Source organism: Bicyclus anynana, chromosome 26, assembly GCF_947172395.1.
Source record: "Bicyclus anynana chromosome 26, ilBicAnyn1.1, whole genome shotgun sequence".
Lineage (NCBI taxonomy): Eukaryota > Metazoa > Arthropoda > Insecta > Lepidoptera > Nymphalidae > Bicyclus > Bicyclus anynana.
In genome coordinates this window covers 9,853,078-9,871,755 of record NC_069108.1, presented here as the reverse complement: position 1 = coordinate 9,871,755, position 18,678 = coordinate 9,853,078, and the positions used below count along the sequence as shown (strand labels likewise).

The window sequence follows — 18,678 nt, the reverse complement described above, 5'->3', positions numbered from 1 at the left end:
CAAAATGAAAATAGTATTCTATATGGATAGTTCCACTTCCTTATACTAGCAATAGATGGCGTACTTCTCAATTCGTCAGATCTTAAAGGAGTAACTTCTGAAGCAATATGCTAGATGGTGCTGTTTCGACATATGAGAACAAAAATATTTAAATAAATCATTTAAATAAATAGAATATAGTTATCTTTTTATTTATAAAATATCTCTCAGTGCATAGATAATACACAGTCTCAGCACAGTAGATATAATAAGGTCTCAGTGTTTGTTCAGCTCCTAAATTGAAACGTATTTTAATAACATTTTCCACATTACAATATATGGAGTTTGTTATACCTACACCAGGACCTAGTGACCTAGGTACCGACGACTACGAAATATCTATTGTTTTAAATAAAAATAAATACAGAGAAATACTGTTTTAATTAAAAATAAGTATAGAATCTAGTATGTGCAAAAACCACTGCTTCAGGTGGTTTTGGGCTATATAATATTACTTTTGTTTTACTATTGGTGTACGGAAAAAAATTCTACCTACTAGCTCTACAAAATATATCTACTAACACGTGCAATCTATAGGTAGCACAAATAGCTCAAAAGGACTAGAAAACAAAACCGTTATGCTACCCACACACACAATTGAAGTAAAACAATTGTCACTCGTAAAAGATATAAAATGAGGGTGGTTTAAAAAGTATACAGTTACAGGTAGACAAAGTGGATGACTACAAATTGTTGAAACGAAGTCTTTGCTGGTTTGTTATTTAACGTTGTGAAGTTAGTTTTGACGGTGAAAGTATGAAGTCATTACGTGCTGTGTTAGTGATATTCATTATTGTTTACGTAAGTTTTGGCAAATGAGCTGCCACTTGTTTTTGTTATTTGAAAAATGATTTTTTACAGTATTATGTAAATAAATAACGGAAGAAGTGCATATCGGAGTTATCTACTTGCATATCTAGTTTAAATAAAGACTAAGTCTCTCGGGAGTATTACCCATAGCTCTAGGGTTATATCCTGTAAGGAATTAGGAAAATTAATTTAAAATGTTCAAGGAACATATTGTGTTCTAGAATGAATATTTTCGGAGTAAATAATATTTCTTTTATAAATAGATTTTGAATTGTATTCTATAAATCGCATCCTTATATTATGACCTAGCCATATCATGAAGTAGCTTACTAGTGAAGTGCGCAGTGCCAGTTGCAATATCTCGTCGATATCGACATTTATACGATGACGTATTTCAAACTGCAAGGATAGATAAAGGATGTGTTACATGGACAGTCGGAATTATTTGAATTACTTTCTAACATTGTACATAAAAAGTGTTTTTTTAGTTAAAAATAATTGTATATATTTATGATTAAATTAGGGGTCAGGCCTCCGTCCCACCTCTGTTATAAGGAGGGAGGAGTCGCTTTCTTGTGCCATCAAAATGGGCCGATCAATCAATATTATAAAGCTTTAAAGTTTGTTTGAACGCGCTAATCTCAGGAACTACTGGTCCTGAGATAGCCTATTTATCGAGGAGGGCTATAGTAGACATTATCCCTGTATTCTTACGAGTGAACCCCGCGCGGCGTCAACTAGTGTATCTGTATATAAACATTGCAGAGCAAGTTGAGTCCATCGCGAAGTGTGGTGAGCCGGGCGCCCCCGCCGGCCGCGCCCGCGCCCCGCAGCACCGTCAGCGTCGAGCAGCCCGCCAGCGCCAGCACACACGAGCTGCAGCAGCGCCTGCACGAGCTGCGGGCGGCGCGCGCGCAGTACGGCGCGGTGAGCGTGCCGCGGGTCGAGCTGAGCGACGGCGCCCGCATGCCGGTGCTGGCGCTCGGCACCGCCAATGTGAGGGACTGGGGTTGACTTTTTTTTTATTGTGTGAACAAAATTATAATTCGCTAGTTTCTTACAACACTTTATTCCACCTTTTTCCAATTACAAATCAAATAATCAAATAATAATATCTCTAGTGTTACACTATTTCACCAAAACCAGCTCTTTTTTTTTAATTTATTTTACGGCCTTGGATACAAGTCCTTTTAGGCCTAAAACCACCTCTCTTCACCACACTCCCCAGAATAATCCTCTTTTTTGACTTTTTTCTCCCTTCCGCCGCCAACCCCTCCAATCCCCCGTTTTGCCGTCAAACGTTCCTATCGGTCTTACAATAAATGGCGCCTTTTGTAACATCCAATCACATCGGACCTGTCATTGTCATTTCACAGACTACAGATTTTATCCACAGAATAAAACATAGAGAACAGAGACTACTTTTCTTTTAATGAAAATCATGACAATTGTTTATTCTCCACAAGTTAGCCCTTGACTACAATCTCACCTGATGGTAAGTGATGATGCAGTCTAAGATGGAAGCGGACTAACTTGTTAGGAGGAGAATGATAATCCACACCACTTTCGGTTTCTACACGACATCGTACCGGAACGCAAAATCGCTTGGTGGTACGTCTTTGCCGGTAGGATGGTAACTAGCCACAGCCGAAGCCTCCCACCAGCCAAACGGTTGTTCAGAAATAGGTACATACGTATTCTGTGGCCTCACCACCTTCTCAGTTTATGGTCCCTGCATCAGAGGCCGAATATAAATAGGGTGAGTCCATTACGGACTCGTGTTTGGAGTCTTGAAGTAACTGTGGCTGTAGTTAGTGTCAGTTCAGCGGTGACCAGCGACCACCCTGTGTGCAGCTGCCGCCCGAGCTGGTGACGGCGGTGGTGTCGGCCGCCATCGAGCTGGGCTACCGCGCCGTCGACACCGCGCCGGTTTACGGCAACGAGCGGGAGGTGGGCCGCGCCCTGCGAGACAAGATAGCTGACGGCACTGTCACTCGGTGAGTAGGCAGTGTTCTGACTCATCTATTCTATAGGAAAGAAAGAAAAAGCCGATGTCGAAGCACCGATGCAGCGTCCGATGCATCCACCACCTGAGCGAGGCAACACAAGGCAACGTAAACTACGGGCTAAGACGTACTAGTTATGTAACATTCATATATCACTATCATTCAGCATGTGCCGGTCCTCAGGTCGGAGCTGTTCATCATCAGCAAGCTGTGGAGCACCAGCCACCGGCGCGACCTGGTGGAGCCGGCGTGCCGCCGCTCGCTGGAGGCGCTGGGCCTGGACTACGTCGACCTGTACCTGATTCACAACCCCATGTCCTTCAAGGTGAGCTCGACTTACTTCGTCATCATCACATCAGCCGATGGAGTCCACTGCAGGATATAGCCCTTTTGTAGGCACTTCCAAACATCACGATACTGAGCCACCTGCATCCAGCGAATCCCTGCGACTCGCTTGATGTCGTCAGTCCACCTGGTGGGGGGTCGACCAACACTGCGCTTTCCAGAGCGGGATCATTTCAGCACCTTGGGACCCCAACGTCCCCAGCTTCGCAACTCGTTGTCGGTGACTTTGGTTATTCTGCGGATCTCCTCATTTCTGATTCGATCACGGCAGGTACCTATCGTCATAATCGAAACGCACAGAAGTGAGTCAGCCAAATTAGAAAAACAGCTGACAAGGCGATAAGGCGAAATTTAACAAAAATACAACCTTTTCGACCTAATGAGTCCGTCGTAACGATCACATTCCAGGAAGGTCCAAACCCCATACCCAAGATAGCCAACGTGCTCCAGTACTCCGAGCACGACTACCTGGAGGCCTGGTTCGGCATCGAAGGCCTCGTGAAGAAAGGCCTCGTCCGCAGCGCGGGCCTCAGCAACTTCAACTCCGTGCAAGTGGAGCGGGTGGTGGAGAAGGGCAGGATCAAGCCAGTCATCAATCAGGTATGAGTTCCTTGAAGTATCCTTCTCAGAAGATAATCTGCCTTTTGAATTGGTAGAAAATTTCACTGCAAAACCGTTATTGATACAAGTCGAGAGGAGGGTAGTTTATCAAAAGTTGTTACTAAATGTTTTTTTACTGTTGCTTATACAAATTAACAGTCACAATGTCCTACAAATTGCGTGGTACGTGGTAACCCAGTTAGCTACCAGAATTAAGAATTTTCGTAAATAAAAAAGTTGATCGTCTCATCGCGATGAAGCTACTCACGTAAAACAACTTGATAGTATTGTAAGCAGTTGTAAAAAATGATCCCTGACTAATATGTATAGTTTTTCAATTTATTCCTATGCTTGTAATATTAGATGGTTCAAACAACGGAAAGTACCCTCAATTCCCTTGAGAATGTTGAAGTATGCGTTATTTCCCACATAAAGGATAAATAAATGTTTATTGTGTTATCGCCGCGTTGCAACGACTCGCGGTACGGACGCTTCAGTGTGCTCGTGGCGTTCGAGCCGTCCACATTTCTTGTTTTGTAATTCTTTATGAGTTACTTGGGATAGGAGGGAGAGAGACTTGAGTGGAAAAGGGGAGTGTTAGATATCTGTCAAAGGCGCCTTTAACCCTACACGCATCGTTCACAAGTGCGTGACTTCACTCAAGGTCATTATCTACCATTCTAGGGTCCTATTTTGGTTACAGTTTGATTTGTTAATTAAGTTGTCCTGACAAGTGCTGTGAATCATAACCTTTGTTTGACATTAGTTTTCTTATTTTTGTAATTACTTTTGAGTCTGCTAAAAATTGTGTTTGTTTGATGTAGCTTTTTGTTAAGGGAACATATTAATGATTTTTTAAAAGGATTCCGTTTTTACTAAAAAAATATTTTTGATAATGATACTGGTGTCCAGGTGGAGTGTCACCCGTACCTGTCGCAGCTGCGGCTGGAGGAGTTCTGTGCGGCGCGCCGCGTGCGGCTGAGCTGCTTCGGCGTGCTGGGCTCCAAGGGCACCCCCGGCGACTACACCAGCGGCCTGGCGCCCGCCATCGACGACCCCCTCGTCACCGTGCTGGCGGCCGGCCTGGGGGTCACGCCGGCGCAGCTGCTCATCAGGTTGCAATCATACTTGTATTGTGCAGAGACGTAGCTATGAGAGGGGGGTCAATGATCCCGTGTACATACCTAATAACTTAGTAGGTATTTTTGAACAAAGTAATAATTAAAATACGAGTAGGAGCAAACGGCTTAGACCATTAAAAATAATGGACCTGTTTCGCACCCAAATTCACCAACAAAAAAGTCTGTCGTTTTTTGAGGGGGGCGAGGTAAACTCACACATCGAAAACATTTAACACCATTAATATATTCTGTGTCCATACACTACACACAACTATATATTTGACTCGTAATACACACACGCGTAATTTTTACACAGACTAACAGTCGCATCGCTTAGACTATCCACAGAATATATATATAGAATGTTCGATTACTTGATCGATTTTTTGCTGTTCCGTCAAAAGAATCGATTCTTTTTAGAAATCGTTTTTATTAGAAATACTTACAAAAGTTTTTCGCCGTTTTTATGCCGTTTAACTACACAAACCGTCATTTTTAGGGAGCTCTTTACACGACGAAAACGATTACAAGAATGAAACATCGATTCTATAGCAACAGTTTTTATAAACGCGTTAGATCATTGATTTTTGATCTTTGACAGAGGGGTAACGGTTAGCGAGGCAGGTCCTTTCTTTTTAATGGTCTAAGGCAAACGGCGAATTTCCAGTCGCTCCGGGGTACTCGCTACTGGTTATTTGGATAGTTAGAGTTCTAAAACTTAAAATACCTATTTATAAACCTATTTGGTGTATTGTACGCAGCTACCAGTTACGCCTGGGCCGCACTGTGGTGGTGAAGAGCTCGCGCGCGTCGCACCTGTCGCAGGCCGCCGCCGCGACAGTCGCAGCGCCGCTGGACTCCGCGACTGTCGCGGCGCTGAGTGCGCTCAACAGAAACAAGAGGATCTTCACCTTCAAAGGGTAACTAATCTTTCGTAACGACTGTACGTGTAAAATTAGTTCTTTAATTTTCAACTGACGAAAAACGGAGAGAAGATTTATTCGACGTGTATATTTTATTTACATATTATGTGGTCCGATTTTGATGTATTTTTAATGATTTTTTTTACTGATCACTTTGAAGTCGAGGCCAAGCCCGTGGAGAGTTGATTTTACTCATTACTGATAAAAACACAAAAGAAAAAATAACGATCAATATGGGGAAAATATTATAATGTTATTTTTGGCGTGGGCAAACGTAACAACCTACCTACCTGGTACCTACAGACACAGTGCAGTAGTGTAAAAACTGTTATAAAATATCTAATTGTATTTATTTTTTTTCTTTTTCAGAATGGGCGACACACACAAGAACTACCCATTCAGAATTCCATTCTGATTCAGCAACGTGACGATCCTGTAGTAGGATACTGTAGCGCCATACTACACTAACAAAATACTATTTAAAACATCAGTTCTTGAGAAATTACAGTTTTTTGTAAAAAAGAAAAAATAACCATCCTGCGTAAGCCAGACATGCCTCATTGTATGAAGTGTAAACTGTAAGTTTGTCAGCGCACACTCCTGCCGTAGGTAAGGTAGGTAAGGTAGGGATGATGACAGTTTTTTAAATTGTATATAAACTAGGAGTATACTAATAGTAAAGCAATTTTGTAAAAGTAACAGGGTATCTGCGATCATTACTTTCGGAGCTACAGGGATTTAAAGGTCAGATTTGCGGCGCTGCCGCGGATTACTGTGAAACGCCCCATACCAAATGGTACGAACTAATGACGTCGTTGGCACATAATGATTGTTAGATATGTATGCGTTTAAACAAAATTCTAATATCTTTGTTATTACTGCGTTTATGTTTACAATTCCTATATTAAAAAATGTCACATTTAATGTAAGGAAGCAAAAACTGTATGAATTTTCATCTAATTACGTTAATTAAATAAAAATATAATAATTTATTTTATATTTTAACGATAATGAACAATGAACAACCTTCCTGTCATGAGGCATTTCAGGCGACGGCAGGCTCACATTGTATACAGAACTTTGCCGTTAGTAGTAATACGTTGACTTTTAAGTTATAAATTATTTTGTAATTGTGTTATTTAGTAGGAAATACAGAATATTTTGTATGTGAATTGTGTATAATTAGATGGTTAGTATAAACTTCATTTTAATTATAACAAGAATATATCATAATTAACTATTAGTCGCTCCGCGGTTTCGTCATTCGCAAATAACGTAACTTTCTATTGGTCAGAGAATTTTCAAAATCAATTCAGTAAATCACCCCCTATACAACCTTTACCACTTTAATATTACTTTCAACTACATAATAGTTATTTTGAATTTATTTGCTAAAATATTTTTATTGCTTATTGACGAATGATATTATAGACGAAACAAAATCATAATACTTTTTGTTAATTGTAAAATTGTAAGGAGATATGTATTTTTACATACATTTTTTGTAAAGAAATAAAAGACGTATTTTTCAATTCAAAAATTTTATTTCATTTAATTAATTCTTATTTGTATGATAAAACAAACTAAAAAATAATATAACAAAGACGACAATTTTTGTTCATTAATTTTTAAAACTTAAATGTTTTCTATAAAAATTACAATTTCTAAGCATCACATTAAACTACAAATAAAATGAGGATATTAGTATGATTTGAAAGACTCCCTGTTTTGTAACCAGAAGGTCCTAGGTTCGATTGGAAACACGTATGTTATTGTGAACATGAATGTTGTGTATGATATTCTATGTTCGGAAGACCAGCTTTGGCAGTAGTAAGATGTGCTGACATGTTTACTGTCGCTGGTTTACCATCAGGGAGATCATCTGATTGGTCCGTCAACCAATACCATAAACAAAACCAAGATGGAGGACTTAGTACACAGGTAGTAGAGCGGCGAGCGGCGCTAGCACTACTTCACTGGCGGCTTCTTCAGTAGCCCTGACAATACAACAAATATGAATTAATAAATGTAAAGTACCAGGGTAACAGAGAATATAGGAGGTCGATTTCATTTTCATCACTATAGTTATAGATGAAAATGAAATCGACCTCCTATATTCTCGGTTACCCTGGTACCTTTAACAATTCATCTCGGCTCACTGTTGAGCACGAGTCTTCTCTTGGAATGAGAGGGGTTAGGGACCAATATGCAGGTTTCCTCTCGATGTTTTTCCTTCACCGTTTGCCACACGTGATATTTAATGTCTTAAATTGCACATAACTAAGAAAAATCGGAGGTGCATGCCCCGGACCGGATTCGAACCTACGCCCTCCAAATCAAAGACAGAGATCATATCACATAATTTTAAAGTACCAGGCTTAAATGAATGCAATAGCACTACAATCGTCCCTCTTTCGTTGCTTTGGGACGAAAGAGAAAGCAATATTTACAGCATCGCTATTGGTCGACAATTTCTTTCTCTTTACAAAATATGTCTTTAATTCATAGGAGGCCTACAAATTCACACAAAACCGGACAAATTATTATTAAAAACCTTCCCCATAAACCTACTTATTGGTGAAAACCGTATGAAAATCCGCTTAGCAGTTTTTAAGCTTCATAAGACGACCTCTGTGGTACTGTGGTTACCACCGTACCAAAGACTTGCCGCCAAGTGATTTGGCGTACCGGTACGACAATACAAACACGGAGCAGGACTTTCTATGTATAGATTAAGATTATACTTACTTGGTATGTTTGTCTGTTTGTGGACGCTACTTATTGAGCTCTTCGAGCTGTCTCGAGTCGAGCTCATCTTGAGGAGGTGCTTCCCTGAAACATTACAGTTCTGCCTTCACACAAACCCACCGACTCGCAGTATAGTCTGGCAAGTCCTTTGACACTCCCATGGTACGCGGGCGACGGGGGGAAACACTGCGTGAAATCGTCCGGGGAAGTGAAATGCATCAGTCGTGGGTTTTTCATTCATCGCTACACGCCCCCCGGCTCGCGCGGACCATCGTGTTACGAACGAAGTTGCCAAGCTATAGCTGCATGGTGGGTTTGGGCTACATATCAACTCTCTCATAAGGAGACATGACTGTTAAAAATTCTGATAATAATGATAATGTTCATTTATTTAAATACTAGCTGACGCCGCGCGGTTTTACCCGCGTGGTTCCCGTTCCCGTAGGAATATGGGGATAATATATAGCCTAGAGCCTTCCTCGATAAATGGGCTATCTAACACTGAAAGATTTTTTTAAATCGGACCAGTAGTTCCTGAGATTAGCGCGTTTAATCAAACAAACAAACAAACAAACTCTTCAGCTTTATTATATTAGTATAGATTTTTGCGACAGGGCCGGATTAAAGAGGTCTAAGGGCGAACGAAGTCACAGGCTTCTAATCTAGGACTACTTTGAAATAGAGCATTTGAATTCATTCATACTTATACTAACATAAATAGGAAAATTTGTTTGTCTGTCAATTACGTTTTCACTGCTAAACTACTGAACCGATTTTTATGAATTTTGCTGTAGAGATAGATTAGACCTTGGAGCAGACCATGATACTTGTTATGCTCGGGGATTCTGTGAAAGAATGATTATCATGCAAAATTGATATCTACACTATTCACAACTAACCTGCTGAACCGATTTGGATGAAATTTGGTACAAAACTAAATGGACCTCGGACTATTTTTATCACGGAAAATCCATTGGATTTGTGAAAAAGGAATTTCATGCGAATATGGTTACCATGAGATTAGTGAAAAACGAATTTTATGCGAATCACTAAAAATATGGTTACCATTGGATTTGTATAAAACGAATTTCACGCATAATATGTGAAAAACTAATTTCACGCGAAATATGGCTACCATGGTATTTGTGAAAAACGAATTTCATGCGAAATATGGTTACCATGGATTTTGTGAAAAACGTATTTCACGCGAGATGGCTATTAATAATAGTTTAAAGTTTTGAGTTTATAATTTCATTTAGGACTTACTGGGACTTATCCGCAGCGGGTTTTTCATTGGTTTTGCGACAAACAGATTTTTCTGCGGAATTTTTGAGTGCACTTTGTTTATAACGTTACGTACATTTTCATTGCGCGGCGACTGTCGCACGATTTGTTTGTTTACTTTGTCTTTTATATTCGTTTTATGTGTTTTATTATCAGATTTTACGTTATTTTGATTTTTAATATTAATTTTATTTAGTTCACTGTCTGTTGATTTAATTTTATTTATATTTGATTCTTTGAGTGCGTTATTTTTATTCATATTTATGTTTTTGATGTTTGATTTAGTTTTCATTGCATTTTTATTGATAGCATTTTTGATAGGTTTAGCATTATTTTCATTATTAGTTGGTTGTGTTTTAGGTATTATTGCGTTATTTGTTTGTTTACCACTGGTTAGAAAATTGTGTATGTTATTTGTTTTATCAATCGTAAATGTTTCTCGCCTATTCCTGGGAGCAAATCTTTCGGATAGTGTTTGTATAAATTCGTGAGATGTGTTTTGCTTTTCACTGTCAGTTTTGGAAAATTTTGTAGAACTTACTCGGTTTTGAATTTTATTATTTGCATTGGATTTTTGGTTTTGATTAATTTCAGATTTTTCATTTTGCTTTTGGACTGTGTTAACACCACAGTTATCAGTTTTACGTTTATTTTTCATTTGTTCTACATTTTGAGTAATATTTTCACCATTATGCTTTTTAGGTTTATCGTTTTGTAAATCGTTGTTAAGAGCTGGGTAGATTTTAGAGATTTTATCATTTTTTTGAATGGATTTTCCTTTCTCTTTATTTTTTGTTTCTGTACTGTCTTTATTAACAATTTTTTTACTAACGTTTTCAGTATGTTCCTGTAAATTTTTGTTGTTTTCTGGCATTGCTGTTTTCGATTTTTTAGTTTTCGCATCTTTATCTGTATTGTTATTTTCGGAATTAGCTTTATCTTCCGAGATTGCAATTTTCGATTTCTTTGTTTTCGGATTATTTTCATCTAAAGCCTTATTTTTAGAGGATCCCTGTTCATTTTTATTGATATCCGGGATTATAGCTTTCGATTTTTTTAATTTTTGATCATTTTCATTTGCAGTCTTAGTATTTTTTGCAACTGTTTTCGTTTTTAATGTGGCAGCATTATCAACGTATTCTTCCGTTACTAATTCGTCTTGAAGAATGTTAGCTTGTTTGTCATTAGGTTTGCTTTTAGAAGCAACATTTTTCTGTTTATTTTGTGTCGCTTTCTCATTTTCAGGAGCTTTATTTTTTACTGTGTTTAAATTATCCCTAATTTCATTATCTTCTACATTACTTAATTTGGCATCTTGTTTAGTTTTCACTGAATCCCTTTTACTTTGCAAATCTACATTTTTTTTAACGTTGCTATCTTTGAGTTTTGCTTTTTTATTACTAATATCAGTATTTTTAGTCTCCTTTCTGTGCACTTTGTTTGTGGCTTCAATATCACTGTTTTTTGAACTACTTTTTTTAACATTACTACATTTTGCGTTATCATCTTTGTAATCCTTAGAGTTGAGAAGATCAGCATCATTTTTAGCCTTTTTAGATGGAACTTCTCTGTCACCTTCCGTATCATTTTCTCTCTTCCTATCTTTAGCGGTTGGTGTGTTGTTCTCTTTTCCCTTGCGTTTAGTTTTCTTCGGCAAGGATGTGGGCGGGCCCATCAGTCCAGACGTTGTGGGAACGTCCATTTCTAGATCTGACGTCTGTCTCCTCGAGTGTTGGCTGTCGACGTCAGAGTCGGTCAACGGGCCCGCCAGGCGGCGCGCCGCCAGACACGTGTCGATGATCTGCGCCAGCAGAAGTGTTCTGTGGTCCGTGTCCAGCGCCGGGTCGCACAGTTGCTTGTGCGCTTGTGATATAGTCTTTATGTAGCTTTCGTCTGAAATCAAACATGGAAACTATGATTAATTTACCATTATTTTTGTGAATGGTAAGTTAACCCTTGACTATCACACCTTATGTTATGTGACAGTGCAGTATAAGATGGAAGTTAACTTGCTTGGAAGGGGAATGTTTATTCTGCCCATATTTTCGACGGTGTCTACATGGCAACATACGAGAACGCAAAATCGCTTGGTGGTATGTCTGTGCCGGTAGGAAGGTAACTATCTACCAATTTATCTTGTGTTTTGGGAATTAGTCCTGGGTCGGTAATACTAAGTATTTTTCTTCCAAGAAATTCTCAGCTTAGACTTGGGAAGTTGGTGGTGTTAGTCACTATTTTTGGGGAGCAGGTTCAGTTGTTGGCCTTGGTTTGTATCACCAACTTCTGATAGCGGTTGTTACATTGAACTTAACATTGCCACCCCACATTGAAGCAGCACGGTGGGTCTATCTATGCTTTATATCCCCTCTTCTATAAGGTCTGATACTGTAGTGGGGCAATCAAATAGGCTGATAATGACTATTTTTTTATTTTTTACAAGTTATCTCTTCTTGACCACAGTCGTTGATGCAATCTTGGATGGAAGCGGGTAACTTATTAGCAGTGGAATGAAAAACAAAGGAAAATGAAAGTTTCTGTTTTGTATTAGATGACTATAAAGCTCCCCAACATACCCATGTACTCGAGGTCGAAGGCCATCTTGTGCAGGAAGGGCGCCAGCGCCGACCTCCTGTTCTGCAGGCTCCACGTCACCCGCAGCAGCTCGACGCACCTCAGCACGTAGCCGCCCTCGGGCTGGAAGAGCATGCGCCATGTTACCACTAGTCTCACCTCTGTCTGAGAGGAGACTTCGACGGCCTCCGTGGCGCAGTGGTATGCGCGGTGGATTTACAAGACGGAGGTCCTGGGTTCGAACCCCGGCTGGGCCGATTGAGATTTTCTTAATTGGTCTGGCTGGTGGGAGGCTTCCGCCGTGGCTAGTTACCACCCTACCGGCAAAAACGTACCGCCAAGCGATTTAGCGTTCCGGTACGATGCCGTGTAGAAACCGTAAGGGGTGTGGATTTTCATCCTCCTCCTAAACAAGTTAGCCCGCTTCCATCTTAGATTGCATCATCACTTACCATCAGGTGAGATTGTAGTCAAGGGCTAACTTGTAAAGAATAAAAAAAAAAAAAAAGACTCAACAGTGGAGCTGAATATGGGTTGTTAATGGTGAAGAATAAAGATGCCCACCAGGTGGACTGACGACATCAAGCAAGTTGCAGACATTCACTAGCTGCAGGCAGCTCAGTATGTGATGTTTGGAAGTGCCTACAAAAAGCCTATGTCGTGCAGTGGACTCCATCGGCTGATGTGATGATGATGAGGATGGTACTCACGGCCGCCTCCATGTAGAGCGCGTCGGCGAACCGCTCGGCGAGCGCCGCCAGCGAGTCGCGCCGCGAGCGGTGCGCCTGCGCGTAGCTGCGCAGCACCTGCGACACCCACACTGTAGCGGGGCTGAGTCAAACCCCATTGAGTGTTGCCACACATCGAGACTTTAGACAGTGTACACTCGAGATACGATAGTATAAATATATTGTTTTATATAACTCTAGCGGAATCGGTCAAGCTTAACTTTGACTTATGTGCATTTCTTTGCTATCTACCCTACCCTACCCTACCCCTACCCTACCCCTACCTCTACCCAGCAGAAACAGAATTGATCATAAAGTTCCAACATGTAATAGAGGCTCAGTAGGCAGTTTTTTTTTTAGTTTTTAGTGTAGTGTAGTACTTGTAGTGATTTTTATTATTTTAGGCATTGTTTATTTAGTTTTATAATATATTTAACTGTTGTTTGCGCCCGTGATGTCACCCCTTTTAAAGGCTTTCACTGAAAGCCAGCGCTGAGCTAGCTGCAGCTTTAAGCTGTGTGGGAGACCTTTATTTGGTCAGTGCGCTTTTACTTTCACTTTTCTTGTTCTTTGTAAAATATAAAAGTTTAGTTTTAAGTTTACTGACCAAATAAAAATATTTTTCTTTCTTACCCTACCCTAAAAAAAAAGTCTGTAAAAACCATTGCCATAAACTTCAAAGAATATTCTAAAAATAAAATTAGAAAAATCAGTTTTTTAGCTAAATTTTAGTTTGAAGACGGGGCCAGACCGGTAATGTTCAAGACATCAAAAATTTTGGTTGTTCTATCATGGGCAGTATGAGGAAAGATAGGAAATTAAAGCAAATAACAAAATTAGAATATACAATTCAAAAAACAGGCGGTACCAAAAAGGCATTTAAAGATTTAAAGGACCATGGAAAGGAATGGATTCCCAAACTGAAAAGCATTAAGTCAGGCCTTGAGACAAAACGGAAAGAAATTCAGAAAATAGCTACGGAATATTACAGAAATCTCTACTCAAAGGCAGACAAGGACGAAGACTCAGAAATAAACTCGGAGCCAACAAATATAAACAACGACATACCACCCACACTCAAGACAGAAGTACAGAGAGCTATCTATTCCCAAAAAATGGAAACAGCTCCAAGACCTGACAAAATACCAAACCAACTGTTAAGAGATACAGCTGAAGAATTGACTCCGATTCTAACAAAACTTTTTAATGACATTCTTAGCACAGGCATGATTCCAGAGCAGTGGGGTAAATCTCACATAATTCTTATGCACAAAAAAGGACCTAAGGAAGATATACCAATAAGCTTGATATCGAACATCTACAAAGTCTTCGCAAAAGTTATCCTAGAAAGAATTGCACAACAACTGAACGAGAATCAGCCTGTAGAGCAGGCTGGATTTAGAAAAAACTACAGCACAGTCGACCACATTCACACAATCAAACAAATTTTAGAAAAGAGCAAAGAGTACCAAAAGCCTGTTTATATAATTTTCGTAGACTACTCTAAAGCATTTGATAGCTTGAATCACAACTACATTTGGTCAACACTAAAACGGCAAGGAGTGGACATCTGCTACATAAATGTCATGCAAAACATTTACAGACAAAGCAAAGGGAGTATAAAACTGGAAACGATAGGTAGCCCATTTCCTATAGACAGAGGTGTTAGACAAGGAGACCCACTGTCACCAAATTTGTTTACTGCAGTGCTGGAGAATATCTTCAAACGCCTTGACTGGGCTGAATATGGTCTGAATATAAATGGCCGCCGCCTAAATCATTTGAGATTTGCAGACGATCTCATCTTGCTGGAAGAGGACCCATATAAAATACAAATAATGGTACAGTCTTTAGCCAGTAAAAGTAAAGAAGTAGGCCTTTTAATGAATACTGCAAAAACAAAACTAATGACTAACTCAAAAGAGGTTGATATAGATGATGATGAAGAGGATGGAAATAAGCTCGAGTATGTACAAGAGTATGTGTATTTGGGTCAGATAATTGCTCCTATAGACCAAATGTCAAAAGAAGTAAACAAGAGAATTGCTAGTGGGTGGAGAAAATACTGGTCACTAAAGGAAATAATGAAAAGCAAAGAAATAAATATTTCCATTAAGAGGAAAACCTTCAATACGTCTATACTCCCTTGTATAACATACGGAAGCGAAACTTGGTCCCTGACACAAAAACATAGAGAAAAGTTAGCTAAGTGTCAGAGGGCAATGGAGCGAAGTATTTTGGGTATAAGACTAACGGACAGGATCACCTCAAGTGAGATAAAACATAGGACAAAACTCGCTGATGTTCTCATTAGAATCGACCTCTTGAAATGGCGTTGGACGGGACACATGTTGCGCTGCACAACCGATAAATGGAGCAAGCAGGTGACACTCTGGTACCCAAGGGACAGAACCAGACAACGTGGACGTCCAATAAGAAGGTGGGAGGACGACATCCGCCTAACCCTGGGGCCACGCTGGACCAGAGTTGCGGCTGACAGGGTGCAGTGGAAGCAGCTGGAGGAGGCCTATGTCAGAAGACACTTTGAACAGCGGGACATAATATAATCAATTAAATCAAACACAACACTCATGTAACCAAAAGCTGTTCAAAATAAAAGGCTATTTTATTTATTTATTTATTTATCATGGGCAGTACAGTACCTCGACAGCGTCGCTGGGAACCCTCTGCTCAACCAGCACCGACTGCGACAGCTCCTTCTCGTGCACCAACTTGATGGGCAGCACGCGCAGTGCGCGGTACTGCGACTGCGCGAACTGACGGCTCTGCGGAGAAAGCAGCATTATCATTATCAGCCAATAGACATTTACTGCTGGACATATGCCTCTTGCATGGACTTCCAAGCAGAACAGTCTCGAGCGAGCCCAGCTGTTATTGTCTTCATAACCAAAATTGTCACAATCATTGTTATAATCAATCAGCTTCAGTACTCACGGGCTGGTGCTGGTAGAAGCTCATGGAGAAGGACACCAGGTCGATCTTGCATTCCGCCATCACCTCGCGCCAGCAGCCCGCCTCCAGCACAGGGGGCTCGCTGTGCAACACAGATAACATTCATCATTCATTGCTTTAGCTAAAATTATTCAAATTATCATATTGTCATGAATTTATTTTTTATAGCTTTCATCAATCAATATCTCTATCCTCTTCCTAGTTCTGCACTGCAAAGAAATGTAATAATATAATTCATTCCAACAATTCTTTAGAAGAAAGCATTTTGAAGTAGCACCGATTGATTGGGAGAGCAGACTAGCGGGAATATGTGAGGTGAAAAAAGAAGATTCTATAGAAGCAAGTTAGTTTTAATACTTACTTAGCCTGACCTCCAGAACCCTTAGCCCTGCAGCAATGCACAGGTTCAATGCAACACTCACCCCTCAAAAGTTGGTGCGTTGACCAGAACGTTGACCTCGGACTGCAGCACGCTGAGGCCGGTCAGCTCCTGCGTGGCCTGCAGGCAGGTGTGTAGCTGCGACTGCTGCAGCCTCAGCTCAGTCAGTGACACTCCTGCCTTGACGCTGAACTCTATCTCAGAGTCGGAGCTGAGTCACAGAGAATGGTAGATTATTAAATTTATGACAGGAAAAGCTACATTACTATCAGCCCATTTGAATGAGTCAGGCCTCCCACAATGCTGCTTCTATCTAGCCTGAAGACCAACGAGATTACTATAATAAGTCTGTATGTTACCTTTACATGGCTAAACCGCTAAACCAATTTAAACAAAATTTAGTATAGAGATAAAGTGCACCTTGGAGCAGAACATAGGCTACTTTTGTCCCAGAATAATCCACGCTTAAAAAAACAGATTTTACGAAAACAAAGTTGCAGGCCGCGTCCGCTAATAGATAATATACTAAAAGAATTCTGTATTTTATTGACAATGTGTATACACGTGTATAATGCAGCATGTTCAAAGGAAAGAAATGGCAAATTAGCCCTGGACTGCGATCTCGCCAGAAGTTAACGATTAATTGACGATGCACTCTAAGATGGAAGCTGGCTTACTTGGAAGAGCTGTAAGTTTATTACCCATTCTGACGGTTTCCATATGTCGCTTGACTTTACCGATAGGGTGGTAACTAGCCTCGGCCGATGCCTACCACAAGACAGAACATACAACCACCAAGACAACAGACAGAACTATAAAGCAAAAGGGTTTGCAATTCCAGTGTGTGCAGGGTATGCAATGGACGACGATATTAATATAAAAAATGTTAATATAAGTAATATGTTTACACTGAGAGCTTCATACCTGTCGTCGTCGTAGACCCAGCGGTTTTCACTGGCTCTCTTCGCTTCCTCGATCCTCACTTCATAGTATTTCAGGTCTTTCAGAAGTTGCTCTTTGCGTGCTAGTAGCTTTTGTTTCTTTTGGTTAAATTTATTAGACATGTTTAATGTGTAGTAAAGGGTCTATGATGTTACAGTCTATCATTACTTAATATATTATATTGTTTGAAAATTTTAAACTGCCCAAAAAACACTAACAAAACGAACTCAACGCCAACGGACAAAATTACAAAATTTGACATTTCAAATGTCATGTCAAGCTCAAGATGATGTCAAACTATCAAACGAAGTAGTCGGTCAGCGGTTTATGGTCAACCACAGACAACAAAAAGATTTCTCATTGAAGTATTTTTTAAAATATAAATAGTTCATAATTTCCATAAATATTTTTTAATTATTTTTATATTATAAAACCCCACAGAATGCAATTTCGACATCTATAGCGAACATACTTCTTTTTTCTTTTTTCCACACATTTTCATTTACACGAGTGGCAGCTACTACCGTCGTCTGCAGTCGACGAAGCCGTCGCCTGCCGCCGAGATGTCGCTGTCTGCCGTTTGCTGCCGCCGAGACGACGCTGACTGCATCTGACTGCAGTCGGTCGGCAACGCCGTCGCCTGCCGCCGAGACGTCACTGCTCCGAGAGTAATTGTATTCTATGCGTCACTGACTGCAGTAGACTGCGTTCGTCGACTCGTCGGTAGAGTTGCTGCTCGTGTAAATGAACTCTTTTATGTTTAATACCTACTTGAAGCATAATAGCAAATAGTCTCCAAAGCAAAGACGGCTAAACGCGTTTATTAATAAAATAAAATAAAAATGAAAAATAAAAAAGTCTTTTATTTCTTCTTATTTACAATCAATTAGGTGATAAATATTTTAATTTGTTAATTGATAAATTAAGTAAGTTATAATTTAAAATAAATCTTTTATTTAAAAGAAGAACCCTTTACGGTAAAGGCCTTCTCCAGATGCAGCCATTTTGATCGGTCTTTTGCCTTCAGTAGCCAGTTTTTGCCGGTGAAATGCATGATGTCGCGCGTTTATTAGGTATATTATAATCTAAAGCTAATCTAATATCTAGGATATTTTAGAGATAATTTCATTTGAGTACTAGCGGACCCGGTCAAGCTTCGCTTTAACTTTTGTGCACTTCTTCCATACCCTTACCTACCCTACTCCAACC

General features: G+C 39.9%; 2 protein-coding genes across 4 annotated transcripts in view; one reads left to right on the top strand and one right to left on the bottom strand.

Moving 5' to 3' along the window:
• Nucleotides 1–687: 687 nt before the first annotated feature.
• LOC112054142 (1,5-anhydro-D-fructose reductase-like) overlaps nt 688–18,678 on the top strand; it is a 62,096-nt gene continuing 44,105 nt past the window's right edge. Inside the window, exons 1-8 of the mRNA XM_052889702.1 lie at nt 688–840; nt 1,615–1,845; nt 2,704–2,846; nt 3,039–3,180; nt 3,609–3,800; nt 4,713–4,915; nt 5,683–5,841; nt 6,214–6,462. Of these exons, the coding sequence (XP_052745662.1) occupies nt 796–840; nt 1,615–1,845; nt 2,704–2,846; nt 3,039–3,180; nt 3,609–3,800; nt 4,713–4,915; nt 5,683–5,841; nt 6,214–6,259 (1,161 nt within the window). The 5' untranslated portion in view covers nt 688–795 and the 3' untranslated portion in view covers nt 6,260–6,462. The remainder of the gene's footprint in view (nt 841–1,614; nt 1,846–2,703; nt 2,847–3,038; nt 3,181–3,608; nt 3,801–4,712; nt 4,916–5,682; nt 5,842–6,213; nt 6,463–18,678) is intronic.
• On the bottom strand, nt 7,635–17,738 carry LOC112054141 (uncharacterized protein MAL13P1.304-like). 3 transcript variants are annotated; one of them, XR_008252173.1, is made up of 9 exons: nt 17,452–17,738; nt 16,571–16,738; nt 16,131–16,230; nt 15,839–15,961; nt 13,158–13,253; nt 12,450–12,570; nt 10,709–11,769; nt 8,593–8,676; nt 7,635–7,841 (listed from the first exon to the last, which is right to left on the bottom strand). XR_008252173.1 is itself a non-coding variant. In XM_052889679.1 (9 exons), exons 1-9 carry the CDS (start codon nt 17,589–17,591, stop codon nt 7,813–7,815), a joined length of 2,772 nt encoding a protein of 923 aa, XP_052745639.1. In that variant the 5' UTR covers nt 17,592–17,735; the 3' UTR covers nt 7,635–7,812. The 3 variants fall into 3 exon arrangements, 2 of the variants coding, with proteins under 2 accessions (XP_052745639.1, XP_052745640.1); XM_052889679.1 differs by having other exon boundaries at nt 9,859–11,769; nt 17,452–17,735; XM_052889680.1 differs by having other exon boundaries at nt 11,452–11,769; nt 17,452–17,735.

Excerpts from the sequence above, each read along its gene's own strand:
- LOC112054141 (XM_052889679.1), bottom strand. The coding sequence starts at position 17,591 with ATGTCTAATAAATTTAACCAAAAGAAACAAAAGCTACTAGCACGCAAA. Across the intron at positions 16,231-16,570 it reads AACGCACCAACTTTTGAGGG|CGAGCCCCCTGTGCTGGAGG; the intron begins GTGAGTGTTGCA and ends TGTGTTGCACAG. Across the intron at positions 8,677-9,858 it reads CCCGCTGCGGATAAGTCCCA|GGAAGCACCTCCTCAAGATG; the intron begins GTAAGTCCTAAA and ends GTAATGTTTCAG.